Raw genomic sequence first — 16693 nt, 5'->3', positions numbered from 1 at the left:
TGCTTAAGTTTTGTTTCTTATCCATCCACTATGGAAAAATTTATAATAGCAAAGTTACAGGAAATACATGTGATCTGAAATGAACACCATGGAGCTCAGATCCACTTTCATACATTTTATTCTCTGATAATACCAATTTTCTCCACATAATGAGACTTCATGGTAATTTATTGCTTGGCTGTCTCAAGCCTGGGGCTAAAATTGTATTTGAAAGAGGAGATGAAAGTGCTAGTTAGCATGAAAATATTTGAGAGTATATAAAAAGGAAGTACAGTGAAATGGTTATTTATTTATTTTTTCACTATGGAGCGAATGTGGAGATAGTTAAGAGGCTTTTACACAAAGGCTTCCTTGATGTAACACTTTCTAGAATCAATTTGATATGATTTTTATTTAGAAAAGCCCATTTAGTCTGACAGTTACATACACCTTGTCTACAAAGGTGTTCTTTGAGATCTCTTTTTAAGGACTATATTGTTTACTCAAATTTTAACTCAACTTTCTGAATCATTATTTTGTTTAAAATGTAGGCTAGTCTTTATGCATTAAAATAATTCATTTATTTTTAAAGAGAATCTAAAGATATGACTTTGTACAAGTCACTTAACTTTAGTATCTTCGACTGAGGGAGAAAAGGATTGGACCACTCAGTACTCAAGTTCTGTACCATCTACGGACGTGCTAGAGTTTTTCAGATCCCTACACACTAATAAAAAATTGTGTCAAAGTCAATAGTTGCTTATGAGTACAATTTTTTTAATTGCCAGAGGGCACAAGTACTTGGCAGAGACAAAAACAAAAGGGGAGGAAGCTCCCGACACCCCCGAAAGGGACATCATACAATAGTGCCTTTGCCTCCTCTCGTTGGCTTCTGGGCACACACACACCTGCATCTGGTTTGTTCCTCAAGGCACCAGGCTAGGATCTGCACCACGACTGGCCATGTGGGATCCAGCCCCCTTAACCATTAGGCTATGGGGCTGGCCTATGAATATAGGCTTTATGCCATGTACTTCATTGTGCTAAAGCCAGAATATTCATTGTCAATAGCCGTATCGACTAATCACAGACTGCACTGCCAGATCTCATATGCCATTAGGAAATCATGACAAATTAACGGACATTCCCCCAGCCTCATCTTTATGAAATCTTCCATTACTACCTTAGCAATAATACGTAACGAGTTTCCACAAATAATTTAAGACTTTTCACGTTAATCCCAGGTTATCTAAATGGTCAAACAGTCAGTAAGAGGGAAACCACATCAAAACCTACAAATAGAGGGACCAGCAGTTAGCGTAATGGCTATGTTGCTGGCCTCCCATGTAGTCGACCGCGGTTCGTGTCCTGGACCCGGTGGCTTAAACTCACGCTGGGTGCGTGTGCATGTGTGTCCAAGATCCCGAGAGGAGAATGGAGGAGAAGGGATTGGGACGGGGCCATCCCCCCTGGGGGGGGATTTCTCGCTTTCTATCTCTCTGTCTCTGTCTGTCTGGCGAGTGCATGTGCCCTATAACAACAACAACAACAAAAACCTCTCCAAAAAATAAAAAAAACAAAACCTACGAATAGAGATGCAAGAACGGTTGAAGGTTTCTCAACGGTGGTCCTGGGTCTCCAGTTTGAGCTGGCGACTTCTTCGCTGCAGGACATTCTCTTTGCACTACAGAGGCTTGGTGTCACCCTCTGCACTGTCCACAGATGCCATTAGTACTTCCTCCCACTCCTAAGCTGTGACAACTAAAACCGTCTCCAAGACTTTGCTGTATCCTAAGGAGAGTAGAAGATCCCCCTGGTTGAGAACCCCTGGGAGAGGCAGAGCCAAGCAATCCTGTATTCTTAGTGGTCCAGCTCAAAGACTTATATGCCTCTTCATGACTTCTGATTACTTACACCTCTGTTGCCCCCTCTCTGTCCAGTGAAATGGGGTATACACCAAAATAAGTGGGGGCTCTTACTGTGAAAAGCCTAAAACATCTGGGTTAACCAGTCCAACTCCTAGAAACCCCCTTTTCTCACAACAGCCACTTCCAAGCCAATTTCTAGACTCATGTAATTCTCTCTGAGTTGTGCACATACAATCATTTTATCGGCAACTGTTGCACCAGAGAATCATTCTTTCTTTCGCCTGTTCTAAGAGAAAAATCAATAAAAGTTGTGATAATTCTGGTCCTTCTCACTACAACGAGGGAAGGCGACAAGCAATGTCCAGGCGCTGAGCGAATATAACCGGTCTCCACTTCTCTTTCTGTATATTAATGCCATCCACTCATTGTGACATGCCGGATCTCATCCCTTTAAAAGCAATAACCCATGGTGACAACTCTTGAACTCACGTTGAGTGGCAGGGTGCTGCGGTAAAGACCCAATGCAGAGACCTGTGCTTCTTCCTCCTGCAAAAGGGCTCCACACCTCTGGCCCCAACTTTAACAACAAAAACAGCCTCTTGGCGTTCTGCACACTTTACATGTCACAAAACGCTTCTGTACACATTACCTCGAGTGACCCTCAACAGTCGTGTGAGCGAGGCAGGATAAGTAGTTTTAGCCCCATTGTACAGATGAGAAATCTGGGGCCCTGAAATGTTATGAGGTTTCCCCTCCCCTGAGCCAGTTATTTATTGGGGAAGCCAACATTCGAATGCAGCTTGCTGACCCCAAAGCCAATGCTTTTTCCATATAATTTCACAAAAAATAGTGCTCAGCAGAGCTGCAGCCTTAAAGCCATAATGGTAGTTCTTCAGATTCCATGCATTTAGGACTTTTTGCAAGGCCTGTCTCTTAAAAAATTCATGCAGGTCTGACAAACAGCAGTAAGGCAATCACCCTTCTTAGCAAGCTGCCTACGATTGACAAAGTCATATATTTTTCTAATGGAGAAATGTCTCCACAGGTAAGGAAATAAAGTCACTTAACTTGCCAAGATTCATTAACTAAAGTTGCTGCTGCTGATGGTGTTGTTAATGTCCCACAAAATAATCTAACAATGCCCAATAATTCCTTGTTCACAAATCATGCACTATAAATTTGGAGTGTTCTAGAAGGATGTCTCTTTTCTTTGTGAGTAAAACTGCTGAGAGCCATCTCTTCACAAAACTGGGGAGTCAGATCTGATACTGGAAGGAGAAACTATTTCCATGATTAAAGCACTGATACTTGTCATTAACCAGACTAGAATGATGGGGACGTGATATTTTAGCTTAGAACAGTCCCTGCTGCTTTCTATGGGTAGATGTGAGGGTCTTAGGCCCCTTTCATTGAAGGGGCTCTCCTCCCAGCAGATTCTTGCAATGAATGGACTTTAAATCTGTGATCCCATCAACACCTTTCTGAATGTCACATCAGGAAATGAGTTTAACATTTACATCTTGTGAAAGGACGACCAGGAAAAGGTAATACTAACCTCATCTATAGCTTTCTTATAGCTCTGAGATAAGAGGAACCCGATCCAGAAGCAGCCACAGAAAGGGAAAAAGCCAGAGAAAGGCAGCGGGTTAGACACAAAATTGGAATTATTAGTACAAAATTGGTAAACACAAAATGGCAGAGAGAACTTCCACCCAGGGTGAGGCAAACTCCCTTCGGTATTTGACTTTCTTTATTTTAAGATGCAAAAAGTAGACTAAACCAAAACGTTTCACATTCTCTCATGGAAAAGTTTCTCGGAAAAGTTAAGTAAAATAAGTGGGGAGTAATTCATCCAAAACTAATTTCCAACTTTCAAATTTTGGTCTCCATGCTCCATTTCTTTCTATAAGGCGATGTGGGCTCTATTGTGAAGTTCTCAGGCCCTCACCAGACCATGCTTATCAAGTTGTGATCTATAAAATACGGTCCTAGAGGCATGAGAAAGTAGCGTAGTATATTAATTCTCATGGAAAATAATATGGGGAAAGAGCAGAAGAAATAAGGGAAACCCATCGAAAGTGTCCAAGTCTCCTTAACTGCTAGTTTCAACACCCTTTTCCCCAACATGATTGAGTATAAATTATTAGAGGGATATATTTATTTTCTCTTTCATTCTTTAAAAGAATGTAATGTTAATGATCAGCAGTATATCCAAAGGCAGAGAAAGCAACCCAAGATCTGTTCACCTCTTTCCTGATCAGGTATGATTTCCTTCTGGAAGCTTCTAGCATCTGTTCTGTTTATTTACCCCAACAATTTTTTTTGTTGATAATCATGAGTGTATACCCAGCGATGTTATCATGTGGATTCTCTGGTCAATTACACGATCGTAAAACTCTTAGAGAGAGAGGTACTCACAGCTGGTCGACTAGGCCGGGTAATGTCCCTAGATTCTTCTGGTTTCACCTTGGAAGGCTCATGAGAGAGTACAGGTGACCCTTCTGACTTACTGTTGGCTAGAGGGAAAAACAGAGGGCCAGAAAGACGTGACCATCAAAAAGCACAGGCTCAAATTCAGAATAGGTCATCTGGGATGAGTCAACTCTTCAGGATTACTCAGTGGGCAACTCATTCCCTTGGGCAAATCTTCAGGTGTATCCATGAAAAATAAATATATGTTCAGGCAAACAAAGCAAAGCAGACACATTTAAGCGTGTAACCTGGACACCACTAGAAAGAACAAGAAACGCTACAGCAGCCATCTTACTACCACCGTTTCCCGAGTCCTTCCTGTGTCAGGCACAGTGCTGAATGCTTTCCAGTCAATGACCTCTTTTTGTCCTTGCTCCAAACCAATGGTGTGACACTATTTCTTATTTTACAATTGAACACAGACTCAGAAAAATGACACGACTGACTAGCCTGAGGTCACCCTGAGGTTAGAGACAGAACAGGTATTCTGTCTAATTTCTGAAAATCACTCTGCTAAACCAGCCTCTAAGTTGGGGTTCTATGCTTGGTTTCTTGTATTACCACTTACCCATTAAGATATATTTTGGATGAAATTCTGTGGGGGAAAAAAGGAAATCTATTTTATCTGGTGGAATGACAGTTTTTAAATGGGACTGGGGAATGATCTGGGCCCTTAAATGGAAAAGGAATGGGTGGGGGCAGGAAGGAGGGTGTGGTGAGAAGGGAAGGGGCTCTTGAACGCAGGGGCAAAGTCAGGGAGGAAGGAGGCTTCCTAACAGCTACAGCGTGCAATAGTACCTCTCCTGTTTCTGAGCCTACAGTTAGTGAAGAAGCAGTCTAGGGTAGGAGAGTTCTTTTGTTTTGTCTTAAAGTGGTCTTTCCTGGTCAATGACAAGCCACGGGTACAAGATTACTTTTAACGCAGAAGAACTAGAAGCTGAGAGAAAGAACGTAAGAATTAAGCCTGGACTAGAGCAGAGATTTAAAATGATACGTGTAAGTTTGGTTTGCTCTCATAATTGCTCTTAGGATATGATGTTGCCAATGAACAGGAAAGAGGTAAGAAATGGCAATTTTCTAAGTTAAGAAAATTCGTATTTGAGTCAAGGCAACAAAGACAGATGTTGCTCTGGGATGTGCAGCTGAGGTGAGAAGCCTGCACACAGGACCAGCCAGAGGGCACTCCATGCTCCAGTGCAGAGAACATGAACACCACGTGTTTTTCCAACAGACCACAGTGCTTTTGCTTAGTTAAAACCTTAAAAGCAATTGGGAGGTAAACTGTGGTTGTGTCTAATGAAAATGCTAAGAAAGAATAAAGAACTGTTGATTTTCATCAGAGTAATTTTAAGAGTATTAATATTTTTCAAATTGCACTTTTAAAAAGTGCTGGTCTTTATCACTTGGAATAAAAAATTACTTTCTGAAGAAGGTGATTCAGAAAGAATACATTTTGATTAGCCAGAAACAATGAATCATTATGTATAATTACTTGAGCGATAATAACGTTTTCCGCAGGCTTCCCATTGATGAAATCTAAACAATGACGAGTGATTTGAATTAACTGAGTGAAGAGGCTGAATTTTACCTCTCCAATAGAGGAGGGACAAATATATTTTTTAGTCCGATTCTATTTCTGCCCTTAAGTGTCTTTCTTCTACATTAGTCTTTATTGAATTTCCTTTTGAGAAATGCCTGGCACTGTGAACTACATCCAGAACATCTGAAGGGACTACTGGTACCTGGGAACAGCATTTTGGGGGACATGAAACTCTCGAGACAGGTAGTAAGGGGGCATCAAGTTCAGGTGACAGCTAAGTGACTAGTTCTTCAAGGCCATTATTGGATCTCCCTGGAAAACACTGGCATCTGAGATTGGAAAGGATTTTGTCTACACTCGGAAGTCACACACACATGTGGGGATGGTGGCCTACCCCTCTCAGGATACTGAGGCTGAGAACAGTACTGGGGGCTTACCAGCATCATGCACTGGTGGCCACATCGGGGCCCGAGCCAGCAAGTCACCCTTCTCTTGTCTGTAGCTACCCTCTGCAGGCAATGTCGCAAGAGCAAGTTGAGAGAGCTTTACCTCGGACTCTGGTGCGTTCACTGGATCCGGCCTGTGATCCGGGCTGGGAGCCTCCCTGGGAGCTGGGCTGGGAGCTGGGGGTGCTGGAGCTGGAGGAACTGCCACTGCTGGTCCTCTGCAAGGGGCTCTCTAAGACGGGTTCAGTTCTCCGGAGATCGGGGTTGCTGTGAGAGGGCAGAGCACACATCACACTCTCAAGATCTTGCCAATGTGCACACCACATGTCTAAGGCGGGTTACTGTCCAAAAGTATTCAAGGTACTCTAACAGTTCAAGAGCGAGCAAACAACCAATTTAAACTTGGGCAAAGGACGCAAATAGACATTTTTCAATAAAAGACGTACAAATGGCGCATAGGCATATACACAGTGACTGCAGACAGACATGCTCAGGTGACACTAAAAAGGAAGCAGGACTTGACTGGTCTGTGGAGTAGCAGGCAGGAAGGCTAAAGGACAGCCAGAGCAGACACAGGGCCGGGCTTTCCTGGTCCACATGGAGAAAGAGAAGGCTCCAGCTGGACTCAGTGCTGAGTCTGTGTGAGGAACCCCTGTGAAAATGGGTGCCCAGAAGGGAAGGTGGGGTTTGGCCAGTAGAGAGGTGGGCTGAACAGGGAGAGGGGCCTGCCATGTTGGGTGAGGCGGCCTGGGCCAGGTCTAACTTGGCATGACAAAGGAGCGTGGGCATAAGCAGAGCCAGCTTGGAAGACTTGCACGCATCTCTGACGGGGCTCAGAGTCTCTTTCTGTGTGAAGCTAATTGGGTCCCGTGGGCATTAAATCCCTGCCCTGGGCCTCATTAGCCCACATCCTCCCCACGGGTGCTAACCAGCATGGGTGCTGATCTTAATAGGTTGCTATTTTTGCTGCTGGAGACTTAAAGTATTTAGTTTCTATGAAACCACATGTACAAATAGAGAAAGTTTCATGAGGCCTTTTCTACCTTTTTTTTGGGTGGTAAACCCTGAGTATTTGAGAAAATGTCATACTGTTCACATTTTTCTTTCTCTTATTATGTATTAATAAGATCTGGTCTTGGGGCCAAGAGGTCCGAGATAAATGCTCTTGGAGAGGATCAACTTCAGAAGAATTCCATTATATAATATTTCTCTTGTTCACGTAGTAGCTGAGTCTACTCAGATTCAAATGTATAAAAACTTGAAAACATCCAAATAGATGTCTTCCGGTGAGAACTTTTAATTCAGGTATTTGCCACCCCGCAGACAATGCTGTTTGGTCTATAAAACACATAGTAAAGTGTAAATGTGACAATTATTCCATTCACTTGAATCATCTAGAAAGTCAAAATAGAAAATTAGGATTACAAAGTGATTTTGTGGCCCCGATATTTGGGCCAAGCCTTTAATGAACTGGCTGACTGCCAAAATTCACTTTCCTTTGTTCTCCGATGACACAGCCAATGAGAAAAAATGAGCCACAAGAAGATAGGTTAGGGATGGGACAGAGAATTATTTTTCGAAATTAAACATTTAGTCGTTGGGTTTTGACTGAGTGTTTCTGATTTAATTTAAATCTTTTTATATTCTGAATGTACTTGTTTGATTAAATTTTCATTTGTTTTAGAAGAACACATGAACCAAAGTTAAATATTAAAGTGCCTGGGATTTTTTAAAAACAATATTTTAAAATGATTATATATGGGTGTGTGTGTGTGTGTGTATGTGTGTGTGTATTTAACTCAACTACTCATCTTAACAGTATAAGGCATCTCTGAGTCCACAGGGCAGGTGGGACTGGCCGGGATCTCGAAGCCTGAGCATGTCCGATTCACGTGCATAGTGAGAAGGTTGAGAACAGTCACTTGGGGTCATGGTGACTGTGTCATCACTCAGACTTTAGCTCCCGGGAAGGAAACTAGAAAGCATGTGTTGACTCTAGTTCCATCCTGAGTAGGAAGAACTTGAGCACGGGTTGGGAGGATGACCTTTGGAAGGTAGTGAGTATCAGAAGGTAAGGCTCAATCATTTTCAGACTAGGAGAGTCTGACACTCACGACACCACGTGGCGAGAAAGGTGCAGACCCAGTGGAAAATGGTGCTGCCAGTCAGCGCATCAAGGTCCCTTTCCCCTTGGGAAAATGAGGCAACAATTCCAGCTGTATCCACCCAGACCAGACAGCATAGGATGGTGCTTCAGAGCACGGGCTTTGGTCTAAGGCCTCCAGAGTTCGGATCTTGGCTCTGCCACTTAAGAGTTTCATCACCTTGGGCACTTTACTTAACTTCTGTTGATCTCAGTTTCCCTAGCCATGGAACAGGGTTGATTATGGTTGCTAACTTACAGAGTTGCTATATGGTTAATATTAGTTAATATTTGTAATGCACTTAGAATAGTATGCCATATAATTAATGCTTCAGAAGTGTTTATTAAATAAAGAAATAAACAATAAATGGCCTTGAACCAAGTAGAAGATAGGGATGTGCAAGGACCACCCAATAACACTTTCTTCATCAATTGATGGCTGCACAGCTGTTCCTGCTCAGTACTGTCCCTATTTAAAAACACGCTCTTGGGACCAGCAGATGGCATAATGGTAATGTTGCTGGACTCCAGTGTAGTTGACCACAATTTGAGTCCTGGACCCGGCCGCTTAAAACTCATGCTGGGTGCGTTTGTGTGTGTGCCCAAGATCCTGTCAGGACAATGGAGGAGAAGGGATTGCAGCATGGCCATCCCCCTGGGGGCTCATGTATCACTTTATGTTTCTCCAGCATGTGCCTGATAGCAAAAATCTCTCTTAAAAAATAATAATAAATAAACAAAAAACCATGTTCTTGGGGCCAGTGCGTGAGTGTAACGGATGCTCTGTGGGAATGATATACCCAGGCCAGTTCCAGTTTGTGTGCAAAGACCTCCCTGAGTGTGCTGAGAGTGTGCAGGTGAGGCAGATGGTGGAGCAACGACCCTGTTGGGTGCTGTCTCTTGTCTCTCCCATTTGTGGAAGAAATAAATAATTACTTAAAAATAAATACATCAACCATGTTCTGTATAGGGCTCTTTCTGATTGGCCTGGGGTGTGCAGAGAGTGGGAGGAGGAAATATCAGGGGTCATTGCTGGGAGAAGGAAGGGCGTTCAAAGTAGTAAAGCTTTCTTTTCACCCTTCTGTTACAGGTACATGCTTGCCCACTGCCCACGATAACTCAAGAGTCTTCCATTAGGGCAGGACTACAGAGATTGCTACTAATTTTTTAATTGCCAGTGGACACATGCACTTGCTAGACAAAGAGAGACAGTGGAGAGGGAGCAAGCACCCCCCAGTGGGGCTTGGTCACACTGCCATCACTCCTCCATTTCTCCATCCTGTTGGAACTTTTGAGCACATGCACACACAGACCTGAGCATGTGTTTCAAGCAGCCAGGGCTGGGATTTGAACCACAGTTGACCATGTGGGATCTGACTCCCTTAACCACCAGGGCTATGGGGGCAGCCCTAAGGAGGTTATTGATTTAAACATGTTGTTTCTAAAATTATCCAAAAGAAATCACGTATTTTGGAGCTATTATATATCTTGCATCTAATAACTGGAGTTCATTATACTAAATGCAGGAAGCACAAACTGAGTTTCCTAACCATTAGGCTCTGTCTGCTTCTTTAAAAAAACCCTTTTTTTGGAGAGTTTTTTGCTATACGGCACGTATGCTCACCAGAAAGACAAAGAGAGAGACAGGGACACAGAAAGTGAGAAATCACCCCCCAGGGGAGATGGTTACGCCGCAATCCCTTCTCCTCCATTCTTCTCTCGGGATCCTGGGCACGCACGCACACGTGCCCAGCATGAATTTAAGCCACTGGGTCCAGGACTCGAACCACGGTCGACTACGTGGGAGTTCAGTGACATAGCCATTATGCTAACTGCTGATCCCTTCTTTTTAAAATTTTAAAAAAAGCTTAGCACATAGTGGTTGATTTCTCACTCATCACAATATACACAGGTAGAATTGCTCTCCTTGGTGGTTCCTGTCCAAGCCATGACTCTAAGATACAGCTTTCTCCTGTGACGAGACAGTGTTAGCTTAAACTTGTGGTCCCTGCGGTCACCACAGAGGAGAAAAGAAAGGCTCCACCTTCTTTAAATGATTTAATTTACATACTTTTCCCAAAGCAAAATAAGAAAGTGAGGAAAAAAAATACAATTTTTCCCCTTGTAAAATCCAGATCCCGCAGAGCAGCAGACAGTGTGGCCCATGGCCCTGGAGTCTGGCAGTGCTGGTTAGAGTCATGGGGTCCCGGGACTACATGCAGCCCTGCACACAGCAGGATACAATATACATTTGCAGAATGTGGCAAGAAAATTAAAAGTAATAACCAAACATCCTGAATCCGTCCCTTATTAGCTATGCACTTTTCATTAGAATCCACCGAAATTTTGCTAGTTTCCTTGTCTCCCTTGAGAATCAAAGAAAAGGTTATAAGAGAAAAGGAATATTGACCAAGAGCAGGAAGCATAGCTCCGAGGCACAGTGAAGGATGGACTCTTGAAAACCGACCCTTATTCAAGGGCTGTATGGATGGGTGACTGTCTGACAAATGGTGCAAAAAGGACGAGATAAACTTCATTAGGGCCCTTAGGAGCAAAAGCAAAGCTTTACCACGTTGAATACCCTTCCTTCTCCCACCGACCGAACGTAGGAAAGGCTGTGGGTCCAGTGTGGTTCCAGCAAATCACGTCTCCCCATGTCCATGCCTCTGCACGGTTCCTGTCTGTATTTACTCAGGGTGTGGCCATGTGACCTGTGTGGCCAATGGGACATCAGCAAAGGTGATGTAAGCAGAGGCTTGAAAATTGTGAGCTCAGCATTAGTACAATCGCTGCTAAAATGATGTGTTCAGATTGCCAAAGAGTAAAGAAGCCTGGATGAAGGACCTCATGGAGCAAGGGATACAGCCCACCCCTCAGTCAGGGCAGGTGTACAAGTGAGCCTAGGTAGGACCTGCAGGGGACGTTCTCAGCCAACCCATACGGCCAGGCCATTAACCCTTGGGATGGTTTATTCTGCAGCGAAGATGAGCTACAGCGATCTGTACAACAGTACATAAACCAAATACTGTAGTTCTAAAAAACACAATCCCATCTAGAGCCACAAAGTCCGATTCACACAGTAAATGCCGGCCAGGTGGATATAAGCGAGAGCAGAAGCAGGGGTGTTCTGTATGACCACCCCACGTGAAGATGGGGATTCTCCACCCTGTCCTCCTTCCCCAGCCTCTCTCCCTTGTCCTGTAAGTAAATCACTATTCCCCTCCAGCTCACTTCCTCCTTACTCTGTAAGTGGAAAACTGCTACCATCTCTCACAATCTGCATTCTTCGCACACAGTACAGTATTCAAGTGATTCCAAGGGAAAAGCTTGTCTTTGGCAGGCCACTGGTCGTCAAATACCCATGCTCTAAAGTCTTAATGTCATTAGACCAGCACTACAGCGGGAATAAAAAGCTAGTCTGTATTTGACTACATAATCGTAGCACTGATGATTGGGGATTTCTAGCGTCTCGAAGAGGCAGACCGGCAAAGCTCAGGTTGCAAACCAGGGCTAACATTGCTTTGGTTCCCCGGTCACAGTGTTCAAGTCTTCCTTAGCGGCTTAGCAACACCGGCTTGGTGGCAATCTGACAAGTCGCTGGGAAAAAATGGCTCATTCAGCGCCTCTCGCGATTGGTAATTTCACTCAGAATGGCTAGCCTCCATGCCCTAAGGGGATTCATGTCCTCAGAATAGTTCCATTTTACTGATGGGCTGACCCCCTTCCTAAGGTTTTTCATGAACAAAGGAAAATTAAAGCTTTATGATCAAAAGCAGTCCATATTTTCAAGATACGTACACATAAGCCTAAGCTTTGTTTTCGGTCTCTCTCTTTCTAGCAAAGGAGGGTCTTTCTCCTATTATGAACACAATGAAGGAAAAGAAAACAGCCTGCCCAAGCTCATTCTTTTTATAGCCTCAGCAGAGGCCATTTGCTATTTCGGTTGATCCTATAAAGGGATGTATTCATCATGAAAAATCTGAGGGAAGCTTGATGAACTACAGCAGCCAACAGCATCTGTTACCACATAAAGTCTGCCCAGCTGCAGTAAAGACACTGTTTACTCTCCAGCTTCTCCTAAGACCTGTGCACCAACCCGTGGAAGTGGAGGCAGTTTTCTGGCTGTAGGGATAGACATCGTTGACTGAAAGTTCTAGAACACAGAGCAACTGTGGAAGCATGACTGCATTTCCGTGACCCTCCGTCACACGGAGAGGTGGTTTTATTCCTAAGAGCTAGTGTTTCTGTAACCACCACGCCAGGGGAGCTCTGCGGTTGGCTTCTGTTTCTTTGGCCATTACTTCAGTGTTTCAGTCGTTCTAAGGGCATGTTTCTTGACCCGATGCTAAAAACCACCACAAAACAGGCCATTTTGTTTGGCTGAGTCCATAAACCGGCCTCTGTGGTCACGGTTTGAGGTATCAGAGCCACATGTCTATTTGCAATTTTACTCCTAGATTTTAAACACTGTCAGTTAAGTATGCCCGACTGGCTTCTGGGTTGCCTCATTCGTGCATTCATTCGTGAGTCCTCACTACATAATGATTTCTAAGAGAAACTACTGAAGAAGTAAAAGGCACGTGTTCTGGCTCTGCAAAGCTTACAGCCCCGGCGTCAGGTCACCATGCCTCTGCAGTGGAAAAGAACAGACATTCGGGAAGCAGTAACAGTAATGGCGGGGCGGGTAGTCCTTCCACCTTTACCACCCTCCTGGCTTACCTTGCTCTGATGGGTTGAGATCCTAATCTGGGTCCCAGAGCACTACCATTCCCAGGAGAATTCTTTCTGGCTAACGCTGGGGATATAGAAGTTGTTCTTTGAGGCACCTGAAAGAAAACCAGAATTTAGAAATATGTTCCATAAAATAGCTTCCAAAGGAGCTGATTATTTAAAAGAACCAGATTCTGAATCTTAGTACAGAAAATTATTCTCTACATAAAGTATCACCCTTTGTTGTGAAAAATAAATTTTTATCGCACTCGTTTTAATGTAGAGATGAGTCAGTGGAGTGAAGTGGAAGGGCCAGACTGGTGCTGTCATGCATTCTCTTTGTTTTTCGACAATGTAAGCAGTGGTGGAGAAGAGAGAGCCTGATGAAATCCTAACACTGAAGGCTTCAAATTGATCTTAAAAAGTGTCTCCCAGGTTTATTCCTGTATGGGGGGGGGTCTTCAAATTTAAATTCATGGAAAGTGCATGTTTTGAAAAAAGTATAGATGGATTTAAAAAGTTTTTTGTCCTAAAATAAGCTTCTACTTTTTCCATGAACTCTTCGAAGTCCCCTCCTATGCCTGCACGGTCTTAGAGTGGGCCAGTAACTTCCGCTTCTGGCTCCTCTGGCTGTTGTGTCTCCTCCCCTCCCCACCTTATTCTCCACACAAACTGTGCTCTTGAAATAACCTCTTCTGATGGCGTTTCTGCTTCCACAGAAGAGAACAACACCACAAAGCCACTATTAGCTGTGTTCAGATCAAAATATCGGAACTCCTAGTGTAAAACCTTCCAAGAGGAAGGTGAGAGAAATATTTGTACATCATTGAGTAAAAACTGTGTTTTTCTGGAATTGGCAAGGGTCATTTCCTGGGAACTGTGAGACCTTCTCTTGGTCACAGCCCTCTTGCTGAGTTCAGTAGCAATGGAAGGTTTGGAACCAGGAACAATTCGATGCAAAAATCTCTCCATTATGTTGAAGTACTTCTAAGGTGTCCATAGTCACACTCCGGAACATTTCTTAGCATGAGTAACAACTTGGTATGGGAAAAAACAGACAAACTAAAGAACCCAAATTCAGGGTTGCACTGTCTAACAAGATGGCTGATCATTTTATCCTAAAGTATTATCTTTCAAAATTAATTAAGGCTGGAATTAAATTATGACTTGGCCTAGAAGCAGCCCTTGTTAAATGGGGCCAACTAAAATGTCCTACGAATTCCTGAAATCTGGTCTCCCTTTGTACTGTTAAAAGTAGGGATGGGGGGCCGCAGGGCTAACACAACAGTGTGATGCTGGAGTCACATGCGAAGGTCCCGGCTTCACGTCCTGGGCCTTCCGGTGCACACAGGGTACACGTGCACATACCCACGATCTGGGTTGGCTGAGGGTGGGGTGGATCATGGTGCAGAGACCCTGTTGAGAGCACCTCTCTCTCTCTTCTTAAATCTCTTCTTCTCCCTTTCTCGCTGTCTCTTTCTCCTTTTCTGGGAAGATGTAAATAAATAAACTTTAAAAAACAAAAAGAGCAACAGGCCTGGCTGTGGTGGACAGGCAGCAGGGCACTGCTCTGTGATCCGAGCTGACTGGGATGCTGGCGTGGAAGGATCATGGTGTGGTGAGACCCAGTCAGGCCTGTCAGTCTCTCTGCCAATCTCTCATGAAAACAATAAACCTTAAAAATGAGAATAGTCTATCTTCTTCTTCAACAATTTTCAGTGTGTCTAAATGCATAGTCAGTCTTCAGTAAAAAATAAAAATATCTATTGGGGCCAGCAGGTAGCATGGTGGTTAAGGTGCTAGACTCTCACATTGCCGATTGCAGTTTGAGCCCTGGACCTGGAAGCTTGAATAATCATGTCAGGCTTGTGTGCATGACCAAAATCCCAAGAGGAGAAGAGAAGAGAAGAGTTCGCAACATGGCCATCCCCCCTTGAGGGTGAGTTCTCCCTTTTTCTCTGTGTCTCTTTGGCCAGCACATGCTCTCTAAGGCAAAAACCTAAAAAACAACCACCACAGCCATTACTCTATTTCCTAATATGGATAGTAAAATAACAGTTTGAAATGACTGGGGCTGAGAGTTCTAATTCTGGATACAAGTTCTATACTTCCGAGTCATTCAACCTACCCAGCCTGCATCTTTTAGGGAACGCAAAGGTCAGCCATGATAAATGACCATCCAGGTCTGAGCATGGGAATGAGGAGGGACAAAAGCAAAACTGAAAAAGAACGAGGCTGTGGCGCTACCACAGTCTTCATCATCATGAAAAGCCTGGAACAGTCGTAATAATAACCAATGACGGGGACGATGACAGCGATGATAAAAATGCCCATTAAGAGTACCTTTGGTGGAATGTCTTCCTCTTGTCGTAACCAAGAGCTTCGGTCAAACTTTTCGATGCGAGTGGGGAGAGGAGGGTTTTCGGAGGTGGGATCCGAGTTCTGGCGCGGCATCTCGACACGGTGAGAGGTCACGTTCAGAGCCTCTTGAAACCCAGAGAGCCCCTTGGTGGGCTGCTCGTGTACTGACTGGGAGGCAGTCAGGGCAGGTCCCTGGGATTTGACGGCTACCAGATGTGGGATCTGAGCATCAAACCAACAGTAGAGCAGCATTGTTAGAAGACAAAGCAGACCAGCTAGCTCTCTATCAGTCCAAGGGAAAAAAGTTCCAGGGCACAAGAACTGGACTACAGAGTCCATCACAGTTACCTGGAGCATGCTTTTAAAGGCTCTTCAAAATTTTCCACTTAGGGAACCAGCAGTTAGCGTAATGGCTATGTCGCTGGACTCCCACGTAGTCGACCGCGGTTCGTGTCCCGGACCTGGTGGCTTAAATCTCACGCCGGGCGCGAGTGCGTGCGTGCCCAAGATCCCGAGAGGAGAATGGAGGAGAAGGGATTGCGGCGTGACCATCCCCCCTGGGGGGTGATTTCTCGCTTTCTGTCTCTATGTCTCTCTCTGTCTGTCTGGCGAGCGCACGCGCCCTACAGTGAAAATCTCTCAAAAAAAAAAAAATTTTCCACTTAGAGGGATGTATAGGGCTGGCAAAGAGTTAAATTATTTACTTGGGGTGGCTACAAAGTCAGTGGAATAGTGTGATGAAACTAACAGCGACTTGTAGTGACCAGTAACATAATATATTACGCAAGCCTCTCTCTCCCAATATTACAAATGTCCTTTTTCAAAACTCCTAACTTTGACTTTAGAGAATGCTACTGAGCTGTAAAACAAGAACTGCCCTAAGCATCTTACTTGCTGTCAATTACTGTGTCTACCAAGAGATGGACAGTTATTTCCCTCCCTGTGCACATGAGCAACGTAAGGTACAGAGGATAAGCCATACCTGGATTTTCCAGTCAACGTGCCGGGGCCTGGGTTGGCACCCATATGCCTCACCTCTATGGTGGCCTGCTTTCTGTTGACTGGCTCTTTCCATTTATGGTATTATATAATATATATCTCTTGACACTAGAATTTCTTTTTACAATTGCTAAGTCACACAATTGGATATATGGTGATACTGCATGTGTAGGGA

The 16693-nt window shown here is 44.1% G+C and overlaps 1 protein-coding gene across 5 annotated transcripts in view; it reads right to left on the bottom strand.

Moving 5' to 3' along the window:
• Nucleotides 1-16693, bottom strand: part of TNIK (TRAF2 and NCK interacting kinase) — a 417539-nt gene that overhangs the window by 40949 nt on the left and 359897 nt on the right. For 3 of the 5 annotated variants that reach the window (XM_006155057.3, XM_027774425.1, XM_027774427.1), the window contains 5 exons: nt 15502-15741; nt 13168-13274; nt 6409-6572; nt 4266-4363; nt 3403-3426 (listed from right to left, as the gene is read on the bottom strand). In XM_006155057.3, coding sequence (XP_006155119.1) covers nt 3403-3426; nt 4266-4363; nt 6409-6572; nt 13168-13274; nt 15502-15741 — 633 coding nt within the window. The remainder of the gene's footprint in view (nt 1-3402; nt 3427-4265; nt 4364-6408; nt 6573-13167; nt 13275-15501; nt 15742-16693) is intronic. The other 2 variants (XM_027774424.1, XM_027774426.1) reach the window with 1 other exon arrangement.

Source organism: Tupaia chinensis, unplaced genomic scaffold (assembly GCF_000334495.1).
Source record: "Tupaia chinensis unplaced genomic scaffold, TupChi_1.0 Scaffold000430_1, whole genome shotgun sequence".
Lineage (NCBI taxonomy): Eukaryota > Metazoa > Chordata > Mammalia > Scandentia > Tupaiidae > Tupaia > Tupaia belangeri.
The sequence above is the reverse complement of the archived record's forward strand: the minus strand, read 5'-3'. Positions and strand labels throughout refer to the sequence as shown.